This window comes from Scardinius erythrophthalmus, assembly GCF_964197995.2.
Source record: "Scardinius erythrophthalmus genome assembly, chromosome: 9".
NCBI lineage: Eukaryota > Metazoa > Chordata > Actinopteri > Cypriniformes > Leuciscidae > Scardinius > Scardinius erythrophthalmus.
In genome coordinates, this window is record NC_138229.1 from 25868403 (window position 1) to 25888493 (window position 20091).

General features: G+C 40.2%; 1 protein-coding gene across 1 annotated transcript in view; it reads right to left on the reverse strand.

Moving 5' to 3' along the window:
* Window positions 1–18999, reverse strand: part of clcn2a (chloride channel, voltage-sensitive 2a) — a gene marked incomplete at its 5' end in the record, with an annotated part of 41173 nt that extends 22174 nt beyond the window's left edge. The window contains 2 exons of the mRNA XM_081373980.1: window positions 6980–7133; window positions 18949–18999. Of these exons, the coding sequence (XP_081230106.1) occupies window positions 6980–7133; window positions 18949–18999 (205 nt within the window). The remainder of the gene's footprint in view (window positions 1–6979; window positions 7134–18948) is intronic.
* Between the last annotated feature and the right edge of the window lie 1092 nt (window positions 19000–20091).

The window sequence follows — 20091 nt, forward strand, 5'->3', positions numbered from 1 at the left end:
GACAAACTATTTTGCACTGTATGCCATCATTTTCAAGCAAAAGTGTTTATAAAGTGTTGTTTTATAGAGCTGTCGTTAAGAGAAAGCATTGCTAAAAACTGTGTGTCTTTTTATGTGCGGAGGCCGCTGAAAATGTTGTCAGGGAAATTAAAAATCTAACCAGGCCATTTGAAAAATATCATCACTGTGTCAAACTCTGTTTAAATAAAAAAAAAAACTGTCCACCTCCTAAATCAATCAATACATTTCTCTCTTTTGCATTTACACATCATTGATGTAAAGAAAAGGCTGGGACAGGCAGAAACACTGGAGGAAAGTGAATTTTTTTGTAGACTGTAGGTGGAGAAATTTGACAACTGCTATTAGCGACCCGTCATACCCTATTGATATGCAGGTCAAACACTAGCAAACCCAAATATGTGATTGTTTTCTGGAAATAGGCTCAGAAAGCACAAACCACAACCACCCATAAATTTATTTTAAAAGTATTTTATGATAAGTGGGCATAACAACACTACCTACAAAGACAGCATTTTTAAAACATCATAATCACAATCCTGACCAAAGGGAAGGCATATTATGCTCCCAGTCAACATCCCTGCTTCTTTTGGACAAAACATTGTATTTATCCTTCACAGAAAAGAAAAAAAAAAAAAAAAAAATCCAACATGGTGGACAAGGTGAGTGAAATAATACACTGTGGGTCCTATTTTAACGATCTGAAATGCAAGTATCAAACGCGAAACACAAGTAATGTTTGTGGGCGGATCTTGGGCGCTGTTGCTATTATACTGGCGGGATAAATGACTCTTACGCCCGACGCAAATCTAAAATGGGTTTGGTCTGAAGTAGCTTCATTATTCATAGGTGTGGTTTGGGCGTGATGTGCAATAAACCAATCAGAGCGTCATCTCACATTCCCTTTAAGAGCAGGCACGTTTGTTCCATGGCGGATTGCTATTATAACGGCGGATTTGCCAGGCGCACGCCAGGAGCGGTTCACAGCCGAGGAGACCGACGTTCTCGTCAGGGCCGTAAAACACAGAGAAGTGACACTGGGGATGGGAGAAATCCACCCAAAGTAGCTTCGGTTAAACAGGCGTATGATAGTTTGGGTAAATGTGTAAGCTAGATTTATGCCTATTTTTTCACATCTTCATAGACACAACATGATTTCCCTCGTGTGTTAATATTTTTCCTTGTAATAATGTAGCCTATGATTTGCATGAAAAATGAAAACTGCTGCTTCTGTGTAGATGAGAGAATCAAAGTGTATGCGCGTTGTGAACATGCTTATGGCCAAGCATGCGCCCTCAAAATAGCATTTGAATAACATGCGCAATGCGCCACTGACTTCAGACTAGGTTTTCCCTGGTCAGTGGCGAAATTGTTTTCTAAACCTGCAAAATAGCACCAGGGAACGTTTGTGCCGGGACACGCCTCCTCTTTTCGCTGAACCGCCCCCGGGAGTGCAAATTCATTCCCTAATTTACAGACGTGCATCTGTCGAGGAAAAAGTCTGCTGTGCGGCGGGTGCAAAATAGGAATGATACATGCGTCGGTGTACAAAGTCAATTGCGCTGGGTGCAAGATAGGGCCCTGTATTCTCAATACGTAAAAGTGTTAATGCGTTTACAGGCAGCAGGCATCTTGGAAAACAGTCTCAACTAGACGAGCCACGAACGCCATGCTACGTGAGCTGGTCGATAGGAATCACGTTTGTAAAATCGAACGTAGCATGGCGTTCGTGGAGTCCACGAACGTCTTTCCAAGATGCCTGCTGCCTGTAAACACGTAATGTACTGTCTTTATAAAGTATCTTCTTATTAAACTGTCTGTACACTTACAAAGTTCTCAATGCTTCGGTTTGCATGTAGGGACCCTCATTATGCTACCGTGTTAGTGTGAGGCTATTTTGAGCCTTTTTAGTGGTATTATTTACTTACACTATGCCCCATATACTAGTGTTATGAGCTAATCTGTTTTTAGAGATAAAACTCTTTACATTCGATTATCATGAAAACGCATCCCAGGGAACGATCGACTCGGTAACCATGTGTTAATTACCCTTACGTTCATTTTTTTACCAGAATTGTCCTTTAAGGACTGAGAGGTGGCTTGTGCGTACCACTTATATAGATCAGTGGTGCACGTGCTTTTGGTGTGAGTGCAAAACCTGTGGGAATTAGTAAAATGATGCGCAGTACAAGCACTATTTAATCAAAGCAAATGAGACGAGAGAGGCGGGTGTGTGTCACTTTGAGCGAGAACGCGCAGCTGACATTATTGCCTGTGCCGCTGGCAACAAAACGGACCAGCTCGGAATCTGAAAGACGTGAGATTGACCGGCCAGTTACAGGTGTTGTGCCGAATTTCAACTCCCTGCCAAATTATTACCCCCCTTGTTGAAGTCAGTACCTGATTGCCTAATCCTACCCCACCCCTAATCCTACCCCCTCCACCACAACTAATCCTAAACCTATACTAGGGGGGTAATAATTTGGCGGGGGTCAGTATTCGGCACAACACCGGTCCGGGCCGATAATGCAGAGATTCGTCCGATTCCAGTCCTTGGCCGGTCGAACGGTGCATCTCTATAATGCTTATTAGAGTATCCTGTGGTTAGCTTAGCAACAAGCTAACAGCAAACTCTTATGGAGTAGGAAGTCAAGTTCAATGCAGAGAGCCAGCGCTGCATATGCAGAGCGTTTCAAATCAGTCACTTATGAGGTTTCATGATGATTGGTATGATGCAGCTTTAGAACACCGCAGCCTATGTAGGCAGAATGTGCGTGGCAGCTCGTTAGGTTTTGGAACGGTACTAGATGGAGGAATAAAACAGAAATGAGACAGAGACACACACAGAGAGAGAGAGAGAGAGGGAGACATATGATGCCAGCTCTGTAGACCGGTGTGTAGGTAGTGAGCTGACAAGCCTCCAAACCCCTCAAACTCAGTCAAGGAGGATCAGAAGACCTCCGCTGCACGCTGTGCTGATAGATTTCTCATGCTTTTCACACTCAACAGGGAGGCGGGAAGGATGATATAGAGACAGATGCTGTGTGTCTTTGGAGATTACACAAGGCCAAAAGAGCAGTCTATTTATATGACAAGAAACCAATGAGATACCTCATTAGCACTAAAAACATTGGACTGCGAGACACTGTTGCCTATTTAATGAGGATTGCCTATTCCAACTTCTTTTAATAGTTTATCACAGAATTTCTATGAACGGCCACTGCTTTTGTTCAAAGCTCGCTTTTTTCCAGCCAATAATCTTATCGTACCATTAAATGGAAAAATAAATTGTCACTGGGCGAATATATTTTTCCCCTAAACTCAAATGTAACGGTCCATTTAAGACATCCTTTGGTGAACAGTGATGTATTTCTAGATACAGATGCACAGGCACACACAAAGACAGTGACTCATTACAGATACACTGCACGTCTATGTGTCTCATCTATCACCCCTAAACAGCGCAGACTGATTATGCTCCCTGCTGGTGAATGGCGAGCACTGCACTGAGGTGCAGAGGGAATTGAACAGGCTGATAAATGCTGCAAGTTGTAGTTTACAGGCTAGACAACAGCAAACGTTCAGTGTCAATGCTTGAAAAATGATTGGGGGAAATATCTCCGCCATAAATGTGAAGACCATCAAGAAGCTTTTAAGATTCAGGTGATGGCCGATAAACAACGGCAGCTACACAAACCAGTGAATATTAATCACCAGTAGACGGCAATCTAGAAAGCAGGAGGTAAACCACCAGATCTGCAGGCATCAAACATGACTATATCCTGTCTCACTGAACTGCTTCAAATACATGAGCAGAGCCAGATGGACCTTTCACATTGTATTTTCAAATTCTTTCATACTGATGGGAAAAATATGTAGAATCGATTTAAATATGGATCTGAATATGATCAAATCTATGCTTTTTTAGGTAGGTACTGATCTAAGTCTTGCGTAGCCAGATCTTCAGACTGACAGCAGAAGGTCTGGACATCGCAACTTTCAATCACAGTTCTACCAATCACAGTTCTTTTTGTTCTGCGTCATGTTTAGGAGCGTGAAAATGTAAAGTCGATGCCCCTACGATGAATAAATTATTCATTCAAGAACGTTGTGCAACTTTACTGCAACAATGGAACCATTAAAAAAATGGCGAGACACAAGTCTCCTGGTCATCCTGTAGAATTCAGCCAATCAGATGACGACTTCGAAACTCCTAAAGTGTTTCCAGTTAAGTGTGCCATATGCATCAGACGTTCAGCCAACGGTCCGTGGGTGTGACGTCTAAGACTGAGACTAGTGCTGATCTAGCTATACTGTTCACTAGGAAAAACTGATGAAGCTGGTTGACCAGCATGTTAACTGGAAAGTAATTCTGGTTGACTGAGGAAGTCTTGTTGGTTAAGCTGATATAAAGGCTTGTTGGAACAGCAGCAGTTTGAATTGTGTTGCCAATCGTGGGTTCTGCCTCCCTAAACCCACACAAAAGGTTGGTGGATCTCAAGTATGTATTCCTTTTACATATAAAAGAAAAATTCAAATGCTGTTTCATTAACCACAAAAGTTAGATTAATCAGAGCACAAACAGAAGTTGTGTTTGTCGGAGGGGTGTAACCATAGCAACAGCTGCTCGATCGCTGTCTGTACTATATTGACAAAACATAACAATTTTTAACACAAAATTCAATAAAATTGTACAATTCTTACTGTTTTTATGGAATATTGCATTGTTTATTATAAATCATTTATCGGCGCATGTATTAAAAAAAAGAGGAAATATTTTACACTCAAGTATTTTTTAACCTCTGATTTTGATGTTTAGCTTTCTGAGGATGGATTGATGCAAAATCTCTATCCTTATTATCCAGCGATCTCATAACGTTGTGTTCACTTGACATCTGGGCAAGTGCGGACAGTCTTTCTTGCAGCATGGTGGAACACGGGTATGATATCAACAGGCGCGAGATATAGAAATGAAATAATTGGGAAAAATGTAAATGTTGTATCAAATCAATAGGCTATCTTGTTTGCAATAGTGCTGATGTTCGGAAATAACAGCACTTTATATTCTGTTGAAAACAAGAACTCATACAGGGAAATTTTTGCCATATATAGCTTTAAATGGGAGCATTTTTTTTTTTAATTTTGGTGCCATTTTTGCCCCAAGCCTCGATAATTTCTAAGCATGGTGTGTGCGTGGCGTGATGGCGGGGATCTTTTTCGAGCGCAAGCCCCTTCTGTTGCGAGGCCCGTTTAAAGTGAAATGGGTGAAACATAGAAAAGGCTGCTACTGCCCCTTCGCAACGAACTCCGAATAATCCCTCTCTTCTAGCAACCTGTCACTCACCTGATCATAGCAATAGCAAATGACAACAATCCAAATTTTTATTAGTTTTTATAACAACAAAAGTTAACAAACATAAACAACCATATCCATATCCATCACCCCCCCACACACACACACACAGAAAAAAAGCAAGTCAGATAAACCTAATTTTTTTTCTTGTTCGAGAAGCCCTTTCACTTAGATATAAGCCACAAGATGATCGCAACTTCCGTTTTAATGGTGACTTTAAAATGTGTTAAAGTTTCCTGAAACTTCAACAAAGGCCTGAAAACCAGAAATGTACTGTCAGAAGTTCCATAAAAATGCCGACCCATTAAAAATCATTGAGTAATTCTCACACTGACACCAGCAGCATCCAAAACACAACATAATGCTGTAACATATGACCAATGATGCTGGGATATGCTAGATCAGTGGTTCTCAATCGGGGGGGACTGGGGCCAACTATGGCACCTAGGAAAACTTCCAGAGGAGCCCCAATAAGTCTTAAAATGATTCAAATTTAGGCTACATTCACACTATCAGTTTTTTTGGAATGACAACCGCATTTACTTACAGGTGTGTGAGTCTCAAAATGTCCTGTTCACACAGCAGCTTACAGTATTGTCTCGAATACTGTATGCATGAATGTGCAACGGGAGTCAAGCCCGAATTCTCTTAACAGTAACCGTAGCGACGGTGACCAAAGTAATATCAAAGATATTAAACTGCTGCTTTTATGGCAGCATCCATAAAACTGAAAAGTCTCATCACTTTTGACACGACAATAGTCTAATCGAGTTCATTTGTCAAATCTTCATCAACCGACTGCGGTGTTTATATCTGGCTGGAGAGCGGAGCATTTGAGTCGCGTGTAGAACACAAAACTGATGAGAGCAGCTCCGGTGGAGAACAGTGATTGGATTTTGGAAAATGGAAATATTGGAAAATTTACAGGTAATAGAATGCGGTTGTCATTCCATAAATAACTGAGCTGTGTGTGAATGCAACTTCATTAAGGACTCAAGTACAGGCCTGACAACTGTATTCTGCTGCTGTGTGAACGTGGCTTTAATCATAATTAAAATGCTAAAAACACTAAAAAATGAAGATGTAAACCATAAAACTGCCATCATACTTTTGGGTTACAGAAGTACTAGAGGTATATATCAGCTTAGATAGGAGAGCCTCTGAATATTGGCCTTAGAGTCAAGAAGGTTGAGAACCACTGTGTTAGAAGGAGTGGAAAGTACAGCTGTTCCAATTCTGCAGGAAAAACGTGAATCTTCATGCAAAGTTCTGCTGCCACTGATCCCGATCCCATGAGGGCCTGAACAAGAGTGTAGATGCATCACAGCCGCCAGAGTAAAGCTCTGATCTTCAGTCCATTCCCTCAAATTTATCTCCAGCAATGGCCTCACCTAATCCCCAATTCCAGCACATTCTAACTAACTCTTTCGCCTGCTGCCCTTTCTGACCCTTCTCCTCTTTCAATCCCTGCTGCCCTTCATCATTGTGAATTTGCTGGCTCTGCTTTCCTAGCTTTGCTCTGTAGCCACCGCTGCAAATAGCAAGCTATGACGTTAGCAGAAAAGCCAGCGAGCAGTTGGCACACACGTATGTATACAACACACCCACCTTGACACTTGGCACATGGATTCTTCTCATACTCCAGCAGTTCTGGAGCCTGGCCGCGCACACTGGTGGTCCTTCGCAGCGCTCCATCCTCACGCAGACGAGCTGCCTCTTCTTTGGCATAGGCCCCCAACTCCTGTGTATAGCGTCCATACATCTGAAAGTGAGACAGGAGTGAATGAAGACGTTACCTGGGAAGGAAATGAAGGGAAACCAAGCCGAGAAGTGCTTCACTGAAATAATGTCAGACTTAACAGGCTGTTCAAAAACCCTTTAAATAAATTGAGGTAGTCTGTCAGTTTCCTGTCCCTGAGCACCATCCCTGAAACATCCCTGCTTCACTGAACTGGTGCTATTTGTGAGATTTAAACTTAAGCATCCACATTTGGTCTAATCGGGCCATAGAAACATCCTTGTGACTGTTGATTCACTTCGCATTCCTTTGGGGGAAAAGTCCACCTGACTTGCAAGACTACAAGAGTTATGAATTGTTCATGTTGTTGTTGTCTCATGCACATGTTCTTCAATCTTTCATGGAGGGCCGTAACTCTTCTATAGTTACTGTGAGCATTTAGTGGTCTCCTTAACAGATTCACAGCTGTTACACATTAGAAAAAATAGAGTTTACTTTTCTTCAAGGTATGTTCAATGCTTTGGAAATGTCCTACGTACTTGCTATTTTACTTGCCCCGACTGCTATTTTATATGGACCTAGGCGCAATTCTGCTTTGAAAGTACCTTGCCCTGATGCCGATATGCTTTCTTTAGTATTTGGGAACGATATGTTCCCAAACACACCCAGGTGCGCTTTATTTTGATTCACGTACCTCATACCTCAGATGCAGATACACAGATTACAGTTAAGTTAATGTGCAATTTCTGGCTTGTTGCACTGGTTAGATTAATGATAATTTACCCATTAAAGGCAAGGCACTAAAAGCTTATTTATTCAAATATCAAATCAGAAATCAGATTAAAAGTTAGTCTAACTTTTTCTGCATTTTACATTTTGTCATGCAAATAGGATTTTTTTTAAAGACACTAACAGTCTCATTTCAAAGGCTGCGTCCTCCAGAGGTTTCGTTTGTCAGCAACATTCATTATTGAGGCTGCTTCATTTCAGAAAAGTAACCATTACATTCCAAAGTAATGGTGGAACTGGATACATTGAAGAACAAACAAGTTGTGTTAGTGGGTCATTGAATCGTTTACTTAACCACTTAGTTCAAAAACACTGATTCGTTTAGGAATGAAACACCACTACTGTGTGTTGCTCGTATATGCTCAACGGTTATTTTGGCATGTGTGACATTCCTTATTATAGACATACTAATAGTCAATAATGTTATTTGCAGTGCTTCAGGGATGAGAAATGAATTCCCTCATGTAAGACAAAAGTGTGCATTTAGTGTTTGGGGCTTTTATTTGCAATGTCCTGAATTATTTTATTTTTTGCTTGACAATTTGATTGGAATTTTTATAATTTTGACAGATTTCAGCAGCAATTTTTGAGTTACTTGATTTTCTGTTAATTTAAGCATAATATAAATCTAAATATTTGTGCTGACAAATAAAAAAAGATTGAGTTCAATGGTGTAATAAATGTGAAAAAAGTCAAATGCATGTAAATATCTCTTATACAAACTAACTGCTATACTGTGTCTGTAATTTTTAAGTAGAAAAAGAAGAATAGATGAAATATAAGCTTTTTCTAAGCAGCTGAATAGGATGTGTATTTCTAATCTCCTGGGGCTTTACACATTAAAGCTAACAGTGTCAGAAACAGTGCTGGTTGGCTGTTTCACAGAGATATAGGAACAATACACCATCAGAATTTAAACTAGGCCTACTTTCACATTTTGCTGCATTGAGCTGTGATTTGTGGTAATGTCAAATTGTGACAATTCGCCTGAGCAAATCAAATACTTTAAAACAGTATGGTTTGTTCTGTGAATGACTTTAATTTCTTTTTACTGAAATCTATACTTTAATCCTCGGACTGCCCAGCACAAATTTTCTCAGGCGATATCGAGGAGAATGTGATTTAAATGGGAAGTGAAACTGTTCTTCTCCTCTAAACACAAATTATTGCTGGTTATTTGATAAAGATGATGTTTGTTGTTTTGTGTTGTTTCTCCAAAATCCACAATCTATCAGTCTGGATAATAGCTTTAAAGTTATAAGTTCTGTTCAATATACAGGGCTTTCAGGGACACCATGGGAGACATATTGAGGGCATTGCAAAAATATTCAGATACTAATTTACAAAAGAGTTGTTACTGATCTACAAAAGTACCTGTAATTTAAGTTTTTAGCCATAGATCATTGCATTATGATTTCTGTTTGAGATTCTACGTATATATACATAATATGAAAGAAATAAAGTAACATGAATTATAACAGATGAAGATCACACACAGGTTGTTCTTGAAAAACTAAAACTGCCAATGACGAGTGAATTTTTACCATCTGTAAAATATTTTAAAATTGTTAGAATTGTTAGATTTGAATCACTATGGTTTGAATAACGCATATCACACATCAGTGATGTTCAGACTCTCCTTACAATTCGTTTTATTTACTTGCCAAACCCAATTTTAGCTTGCATTGGGTTCATCTTGGACCCTGACTAGAGATCTAATTAAAGTCTGTCTAAATCAATTTTCACCAGAAATTGGGGAGTCTGTCCTTTCAGCCAAACCACTGCAAACTTACAATAATGCTTTCAACAATTTTGTATCCTTCAGCTGATTTCATATTGTATCATCCTGACATGATTTTGTCCTCCGATATTGTGTGGGTGACGTAAGGGGGTATTTTGAGCCCTTCCCACCCATTGTCCTCTGCCTTTCCCTATTCCTTTCTTCTCCCATCCCTCGTTCTTACAGTCAGCTGCTCCCACACAGGCACATGCCCACGGTGCTAAAGATGGAGAGACGGGAATATTGGCAGGTCCGTTGTGTAGCGCCACAATCCCTCTCTCCCACTCCATCCTCCTGTTTCTCCCTCTCTCTCTGTTCTATAAACACACGGCACTCTGATCTGAGGAGCTCTGCCGCCAGCGGCACATTGAGATGAGCATCACGATTCCAGCAGACTCTCTCTTCGCTCGCATGAGCAGGTGCAGCTCATAGAGAGAAAGCAAAGCAGCCCATGCACAGATTGATCCATACCCTCCTCTTCCTCCTCTGCTCCGTCTGCCTCGTTTCACACAACCTATGCACCCCTTTGTCACTCATTCTAAACATCTACCCACCTGAAGCCGTCGCCTAATCGCACCAAGTCATCGTCTTCATCAGCTTGGCACCCGTCCATCCTGGACAGCTTGATATATTAGTCTGGCCCAATTAAACTCTCCCACCATTTCCAAACAGTGACATTTAACCTTAGCAACACAAGCTGTCACATTCAATGACCTGCTGCGACCAATCAAATGGCACGTCCGAAGTGCGACGCTCCTATCACAGGTGAGCTCCTGACCTCTCCTAGAAAATAGGAAAAGGGTTTAGGCGACAAGCTGTGAAAAACAAGGTTTAGCCAACAGATGCTGCCTCATCACATCATGCTCAACCCCGTCAACACTTCAGAGCACACTTACTCGATACAATAAGCCTTTAAAGTGTTTCCCTTCAGTATCCTAGCAGTCAAACAGACCTGCGGCATTATGACCAGGAAGGGCTCTGCAGTAGTTACTGGGCAAACGGGGCACGTTTTTCTATTCTTTCACACAACTGGTACAATAAGTCAGGTCTGACAGTGCTGCTTTCACATGCAAAATCCCCAGTTCAGTAACTGTTGTAAGACGTGAAGCTCTTGTGTACAAACACCAGTGTGATTAGAACATTATGTGCATCACGTGATGAACTGCTAAATTCAAATCTGCTTTCCCGCTTTGACTGAAGCTGAGTTGAGATGTGTTAGTAGTGTATTAAAATTCACGATTATAAGGGACCTGACATTTCCAAAACACGCTTGAAGTCGTTGACCAATCACAAAACACGGCTCCAGCAAACCAATCAGTGCACAATGCACTTTTCAGAAGAAGAGGCTTTATAGAGACCGGAACTAAATAGAGGGCCCTATCTTGCACCCAGCGAAATTGACTTTGTACACTGACGCATGTATCATTCCTATTTTACACCCGCGCAAAGCGTGCTTTTCCCTCCACAGAAGCACGTCGCTAAATTAGGGAATGAACTTGCGCTCCCTGGGCGGTTCAGCGCAAAAAAGGAGGCGTGTTCCGGCGCAAACATTCCATTCCAAAAGCTGCAGTTTTCATTTTTGCAAATCATACATTATTACGATAGATAGATAGATAGATAGATAGATAGATAGATAGATAGATAGATAGATAGATAGATAGATAGATAGATAGATAGATAGATAGATAGATAGATAGATAGATAGATAGATAGATAGATAGATAGATAGACAATTTATTATAAAAGCATACATCTACCTTACACATTTACCCAAATTATCATACGCCTTTTTAACCGAAGTTAATTTGGGTGGGTTTCTCCATCCCCAACGTCCCTGACGAGAGCGTTGCTCTCCTTGGCTGTGGACGCTCCTGGCGCGCGTCTGGCAAATCCGCCGTTATAATAGGAATCCGCTTTAGAACAAAGCACGCCTGCTCTTAAAGGGAATGTGAGATGACGCTCTGATTGGTTTATTTCACATTACGCCCAAACCACACCTATGAATAATGAAGCTACTTCAGACCAACCCATTTTAGATTTGCGCCTGGCGCAAGAGTCATTTATCCCGCCAGGAAAATAGCAACAGCGCCAAGACCCGCCCACAAAGTTACTTGGGCTTTGCGCTTTGACACTTGCGTTTCAGATCGTTAAAATAGGGCCCAAAGTGTTACTGACAGACTAGGAAGAGGGGTGCTGCAATAGTGTTAAATATGTGAAAAATAAGGTGTTTTTTGAACATTCAAGCATGAAAACCTTTAGTAGACCCAAAAAGGTCACAATAGTGCCCTTTAATAACAATTTATTTTCTTGAAAATGGTATAAATGTGTTTTTAATACCATATGAAACCTACATGAATACAAAAAGTGAGTTTCTAACGTATTTTTATTTGTCCTCTTTATCAAGTACACTCTTATATGTCATTGACCTGTAGACCTACATTTATTGGTACACAGCTAGCAAGTATGCTAATCAAATAGACTCACAGGCACACAAGCTCAAGGAATAGTTCAGGTGGATTAGAGTGGCCTCTGGCAAAGATCTCTCTGAAGGGTTTTGGAGTGTAAATGGAACCTTTTACCAGTTCTGCCTCAGAGCCTTTTGCCAGCCGTCTGAGAGCATCAAGTGCCCTGTCCTGTGTCGCTAAGGCAGGTGCACCACTCCACTACAGACTGAGTGGGATGTAATAGCCACCGCAATTAAATATCGCTGTATACTGTGAAATATTTGCTGTCCATTTTGATTGCTGCTTGTCAGACTGTACAATATGACCCCAAGAGATCTTCCACAATGTCCACGGTAGAGTGTGCGATCTTTTTTATGTCAACTGTACAATGTGCATCTTAGCTTAGACTTTGGTCATGATTGACAGGCATGACTGGGCGTTTTACAGTCCCTATCACATTCTGACATACTTATTGACATGCAAAATTGAAATGGGCAGCTCAAGCCAAAGCAAGATCTTTTTCCTTTCAAGTGTCTGGAGTCTGTTGCTAGGCTAAATATGACATTCTTCAAAGCAGACACAAGATAATTTTGATAGAAGATAACTTGAAGGCAAAAATACATTTGTGTTAACCCTTTCATATAAACAAGTATTTTCAACCAAACATCTCTATTCTTCTCTCTGTCTCTTTATGTATAGTAGGGAATACCAGGTACACACAAGCGTGCAGATAACGCCATCAATTGCTATGCTCCAATTGGTTCGTTACTAGATGGGTGTCATAAGGGAAGTCACTGAGCATGTCACATTAAAGGGATAGTTTTAGGGATAGATGCGCTTTGATGGACTTCCAAAAAAATATACCCATTGACTCCCATTATAAAGCTTGGAAGAGCCAGGACATTTTTTAATAGAACTCCGATTGTATTCGTCTGAAAGAAGAATGTCATATACACATAGGATGGCTTGAGGGTGAGTAAATCATAGGCTAATTTTCATTTTTGGGTGAACTATCCCTTTAAGACTGCAGATTCTGCATTACAACTTATTTGTTTTTACGATCTTCAAAAAAACAACAACTAAAAAAACATAGAAATCCTAGAAAGTGTCTTCAGCTTAGCTAAATGTACAATGAACATGGGAAACCAATAACAAGCACATAAAGAATTAAAAGCATGCATACACTGTAAAAATCTTTTTCTTAAAAATGTAATTTATTCCTATGATGGGAAAGCTGAATTTCCAGTCTTCAGTGTCACATGATCCTTCAGAAATCATTCTAATATCCTGATTTGGTGCTGCTCAAGAAGCATTTCTTATTATTATCCATGTTGAAAAAAGTCTGTCTGCATAATATATTTCAGAATTCTTTGGAAAATTCAAACAACAGCCTACCTGAAGCAACAATCTTTAGCAAAATTACAAATAATGTACTGTCACTTTTGATCAGTTTAATGTGTCCTTGCTGAATAAAAGTATCAGTTTCATTCAAAAAAGACTAAACATCTTACTGACCCCAAATTTTTGAAAGGTAGTGTATACACCGCTCTAGTTTTATTTTGTGGTGAAAACAAGGCAGAAACTTCTCTCAAGATCATAAACAACATCTTACCTAAGCTCATGGCTTTAAAATATATTTCTGCCGACATTCTTGACAGGATGATATCAAGCCTTTTTGTGCAAATTCCTTCCCCTACCAGGACATTTGATGTCACATCTCTAAAAGAACATCAAGATAAGTTTTAGATCCGCCATGTCAGACCTTCTTTAATTTATATAATGGAAAAAGTAAGGCAAAGGATGCATTGGATTAGCATTTAACAGATTCACGAAACCAACCTCTGTCAGCAACCATAACTTTTCCTGTTCCCCAAAACATCCCTTGCAAGAAAAAAAAAAGAATTAAGGCATTGATCCCATTAGACTAATGACTCCACCCAACCTGGTGTGGGACGGTTTGACATTGAGCCAGAATGAAGAATATTAAAGAAATGTGTAATATCTTTACTTGAGGTGTTCTATTAAATTATAGTGGTTCAGGGCCAAATGGTGTTTCAGATGCTTGGATGGCGAGCATGCGACTAAAAGCTGATGTGGGATTAAACTGCCTTCTTTAATCCATTTTGCAATCAAGTAGGTATGGCTGTCATTAGAGCTGTTGCCTTGCCTGCTTAAGGTTATTCATCGCTTCATTTGTAGAAAAAAGTCATAAATGGGCTAGTCAAATCATCTTGGAGAGTGATGAATAGCATATCTCTAAAGCAAATCATTCATCTAAGAGCGTATGAACACTGCAGATCAATTTACATGCATGCATGACTAAACCGCAGGCTGTACCAATGGCTATTAAAGACATCCCGCCCCTACATCTCTCTCTTGCCATGGTTTGTGGGTAAAGTGTGAGGTCACTACCATCTTCCTGCTTTAGTAAGTACACTGTAAAGATGCTCTAGCGGTGCTAAAAGCATAATCACATGTCTGTGACTGCGGGCACCATGCTGGTTATGTGTGGTGAGGCTGATGTCACACTGTAGGACTTGTGTCCTCAGCACATCTACACTCTTTGATCTCATCGGTGGCCGAAATCCTCCTCCCCTGGTTGAGGAAACTGGCAAGCTATCTTGAAACACACCCTGAAAGGTCAAAACCATGGGTCACAACAACACCTTCACTACTCAATCTGAGGCAGAGTTTTAAGAGACAGTTCACACAAAAATTAAAATCATCCTTTACTTGTCTTATATCCTTATCATACCAACTCATTTCATTCCATGAAACACAAAAGGAGATGTTAGGCAGAATTTTCAAGCTTAAACCCTTTAACCCTTTTGTACGCTTGTACAATCACACCGGTGTGATTAGAATGTTCAGTGCATCAGACAGACTATATAAATTGACAATGTGTTTTATTTATGTCATATTCACATTTTGCAGGTATTAGGGAACTATAAAACTTACTCTATTCTTCTCCCATTTCACAGGCCACCTAAATTCATGTATTTCAGGAGACATCCTAACAAGCAATTTTGCTTTAAAAGAAAACACAGCCCTGACGTCTAGGCTAAAACAAGGCAATATTTGAGTTGTCTGTGAAAATTGAATAGACGTCTAACAATAGCCCATGAATAGATGCACAGACTATGCATTCAAAGAAATGAAAAATGACATGCAACCAAATTCAAGGTTATTTTGACTAGAAGTGGGTTACTATCGGGACTATTTCGGGTCTATAGTTAACATAGTCAGTGAAATGACAGCTATTGCTTGCTGGGATGGATGAATTGATGTGTTGTAAATCCGATACGATTATCTGAATTGCGGTGCAAACTAACATGGCGACGCCCTTTGCACATTATAGATCAGCTAACATAATGATTAAAAAGGTTTATAATAATAAGGTGATAAGTTCTAAAACAACGTTTGCCTTAAAAAACTCACTCGGGGTGGGGGGGATGGGGGGCAGCTAGAATATTTTTAAACTTACGTGTGAAAGGGTTCAAATTATTACAAGGCTGTGGAATACTTGATTCTGATTGGTCAATCGCGCCATATGTGTAATTCCTCGATAACAACCACTGAAAACAGGTAACAGGCTCATATGCACTCTCAGAAAAAAAAAGGTACAAAAGCTGTCACTGTGGCGGTACCTTTTCTTAAAGTACACCTTTGTAGGCTACCTAAAGAGTACATTTAAGTCCCTCAAAGGTACATATTGGTACCAAACGTGTACATATTAGTACCTAAATGGTACATATTAGAACCCTTTTGTAGGGTACGGTCCCAGTGACAGCTTTTGTACCTTTTTTTCTGAGAGTGTGGGTTACTGAAGTCAGCAATGCTATACGCTTGCTAGGAACATTTTTTCTTCTTGGAAGTTTTGCGTTTGGTGAGCTATTAAACTATAAAAACTCCATCAAATCAATATTTTGTGTACAGATTTTTAACTACGTCATCCAGTATCAAACACAACTGATGCCATTTTGCAACTATTGTTTTGTACATTGAATTATAAGATAACAAACAGGTACGATTTTAAAAGTTTAATCTCAAATCAGCATCTCTTATCCCCATAATTATTTATGTGGTGAAATGCTGTGTAATAAGTGGTCTGACTGTACCGTATCCCTTAATGTCCGTCTAGTTTGAACTTGCCGCACTAGCAACTGCTCAGTGGAAGCTTAAAGACATAATAAAATATTTTGACTCAGAGCAATATTTCTAATTATTTACTTATGTGGCAAGTAGCCGTGTAATAAGCAAGTTAATGTACATCCAGCCGGTTGTTATCTCAGAATAAAGCAGAGCAGCTGGATGTACATTATCCATAATATACTCCATGTGGCTTTTGCATTATACTCCATGTGTTCTGAAGCCATATGATAGCATATTTATCTGGGTAATCATGATACATTTTTTCAGTAGGCTATTCTTTAATGAATAATTTGTAATAAAAACTGTCAGAATGTGTTTTTGTGTATGTGTTCAATAATGAAATTTAAATAGCGTTTATTTGAATTTTTTGTAACATTATAAATGTCTTCGCTATCGCTTTTCACCAATTTAATGCATCCTTGCAGAATAAAAGGATGTATTTAAAGCAAAATCTTACAGACTGCAAACTTTTGAATGTAAGTGTATAAAAAAAACATATTTAACACATTTTTATGTGCCATTTTGTCATTTGGCAGTCACCAACCACTTTCTTTTTATGAAACAAAAAACACAACATCTCAGTTTGTATTTCACATAAGAAAAAAAATGGAATGACATTTTTGGGTGCACTATTCCTTTAACTGCACTGCTCTTGTAGTCCTGAGTAATGTCTTCTATGACTCAACCAGTTTCACCAGAACACTCAATCCCTATTTTACTCAACCAATCTTTCAGCAGTACAATCAATTTTCCATCCTATCAGCCAAGTAAACAGTCACTCTTATGATTTTAAATGGAAATAGGTGCACCTGGTTTCTGCCACTGCTTGCCTCCAGACTGACACCTGTCTGTAATCTTTACTCAGCTCTTATTCAGCTCTCATCTCATATCAGCTCTGCTAGGGCTGCAGCATTTCAGCCAGAAATGCTGAACGGATTTTTGATGGATTGAATGCTGCCAATGATCAAAGAGGGTGATAGCAGAGACTCTCTACCAGTCCATGCAGAAGTGGCAGTGACACAGAGGAGTGATGTGTGCTAAAGCCAGGAGGATAGTTTCTTCAGGCATGCTATTTATGCTGAGAGCTTGGGGAAAGCACATTTGACCCTGGCTCTCTTGAGGAAGCAAAAATGTGAGGTTTATGGTTCATTCCCTTCTTCTATCTAAACAATACAGCAAAATCTTTCAAAGGTACTGCCAGTGCAGATGAGAAGGTTTTGAGAGAAATAGATTTTTTGCGCTGAGGGGAAGAAAATCACAAATAGTGTGGGTATGTGCAATCGAGAGCTGCAAGATACAAAAGGCCACTAAAGAGCAGACTTACTGCACTTGTTATGCCCTTACCTGCAAGACCATTTCAAAAGCCTTTTGAGGAGTTAATATCACCAGTGCAATCATGAGTTTCAGTGCAAACATGAATCACTGAGCAAGATTTCTTAAAACTGACAGTATCTGCCACATTTGAGCATTTAGGCAATAAAGAATAAAATACAGAGTGAGCTTGTGCATACTAAAAGAAAAACAAACATGGAATGGAAAACCACACATCACAGACTAATCCTCCTTTGGCCAAGTGTCTGGCAATGCAGGAAAGCACATTGTGAGGACAGTCAATGATAAAGATATCAATCTGAACGAGGTCCAACCCCTGGTCAAAAAGGAAAGGTGTTGAGAGAGGCAATGAAACCGTGAGTCTCCAGCCACCATTTTGTATAGCGCTGTATTGATCCTCTCGCCGATAAGGAAAGCAGGGCCAGAAAAAAAAATGTCCCAGTTTCATTCATCACACACATAGACGCTGTGGAACACATCGTCTGGCCCTGCAGGGAGAAAGGCTGCTCAGAAATAGCCTGAACTCAAAAAGACAAGACACGAATGCAACACATGGATCCGAGTGCGGCCACTTCACGCCTACCTTCATTATGCAAACACATTTGTCATAACAGTGCAAAAAAACTTACTCAGATAGATAGATGTTAGTGGGAGGGGTGAAGCAGGGGATTTTGGTGCAGAATGAGAAGACTACCCCATACCAACCATTTGAACATGTCCTTCTACAGTTCTCCTCCTCTTCACATCTGCCTGAATATAGAGACATGCCTGTCAAGTGCTCCAGGGTACAGCTGTCAATCATCATGTGACAGAGATGGGGGGGAAACTGGTGCATGAGTCAATTAATATGCAGAGTGGATCTACATTTAGTCCACAAGTGCAAGAGCAGGAGTAGGAGGGGCACTGAGGGGATGAAGCAAAATGAAGGGAGGACTTTGATGATGCCCTTAAACTTGAAATCTGTTAGAACTCAATGCAAATGATGCCATTAGTTGCTTCAAATGTTATTATGGACTCCACAGCATTAGCCTACCACCTATATCAATATACTTAATTAGCTGGAAACATATAGCCTACGTTTAATACAAATGTCGAGCAACACACAAATTAAATATCAACCGTCTTTTGCACTCCTGGCCTACAATTATTAGGCGATTACATTCTCTCCAACTTAGCCTATATGTATTATCCTCTACTTAAGCAATTCAAAGGGAAATTTCATTCATAACTTAAATAAATCCACAGTTTTACATTTACTCAATCATACTTGTACGAACCTGAGGATAAAACAGCTCGTTTCGCGATAAAAAAAAAAACAATCACGTTGACCAGCAATACTCACCAGAGTTTGCTGGTACTGAAGCACGCGCTGTTGGGCTCGGTCTCGCGCCATAACGTATAGCGGGAATTTAAGTATTTAAAGGCGAAACGGTATTCCCAAACGCCACAAGATCACCTCCGCATCACCGGGACGCTATTCAACAAGCTGCATGAACCGAGTAACAGGTCTTTCTCCGCAGAAAACAGCCCAGCAGCTCATCCAGCTGTCGAATGAACTCTTCCATGTGCCCGTGCGCGCGCAGCAATAAATGCCATAACGCGCTGAAACCCCACTTTGTGTGGGAAGACAGGGGTTACTACACTCCATACCTGTGTTGACTCGACTGTCAAAAATCAATAGATGTATTTATTCCCGCTGTGTGACTAATCGCTATTTTGCACTACCGTGAACTCAAGCACTTAACGCGTAGATTACGTATACCAGGCTATTTTATGGCTTTATGACTAAGTTTTAAACGAACCATGCAATCCTGTAAGGCAGAGAGAGAGGTAGCCTGTTTTCAGTTCATAGAAAGTTCATACTAAAATTTGTTATTTCAATGAAAGAAAATAGCCTACTAAATGGATTCAGTTGAAAAACTGGGATGCACCTGTTACCCTTTCTTTTGCCTATAAGGAGAAATGAACTGATCTGTAATAACACAGAACATCCTCTCTTTAAAAACCAATGGAGAGCCGGTGGGCAGTTCATTACACTACTCATTAACATTACTTGTGCTTACAGTAAATACTAAATATAGATGCATAGGCTGCATTTCAAGCTCGGCCCACGAGCAGCTCAAAGTCTTCACGGGATGAAAGACAGAATCCCTTGGAGAGAGGGAAAGAAACCAATGAGTTGTTAAACAGATTTCCCTACAGAGATAGAAACTGGTAGGCTGCTTTTGGGCTCAGTAACAGGTCCGCTGCCAGCTCAGGGAACAGCAGGAGCACAGGCTGGGATGAAATATGAATGCATCACTGTGAATTCTGACAGTTTTCTTGCAACACTGCAGTGTTTTTGTGTATGTGTTCAAGCTCTTTCTCTCTCTTCCATCCATGCATACTCGTACATAACACAACCCTGTCTCTGCTGATGTCTTTGTGCACCGGTCATCAAAAAGATGATTGCAAACACGGTCAAATCTGGCAGTCACTGCTTAAC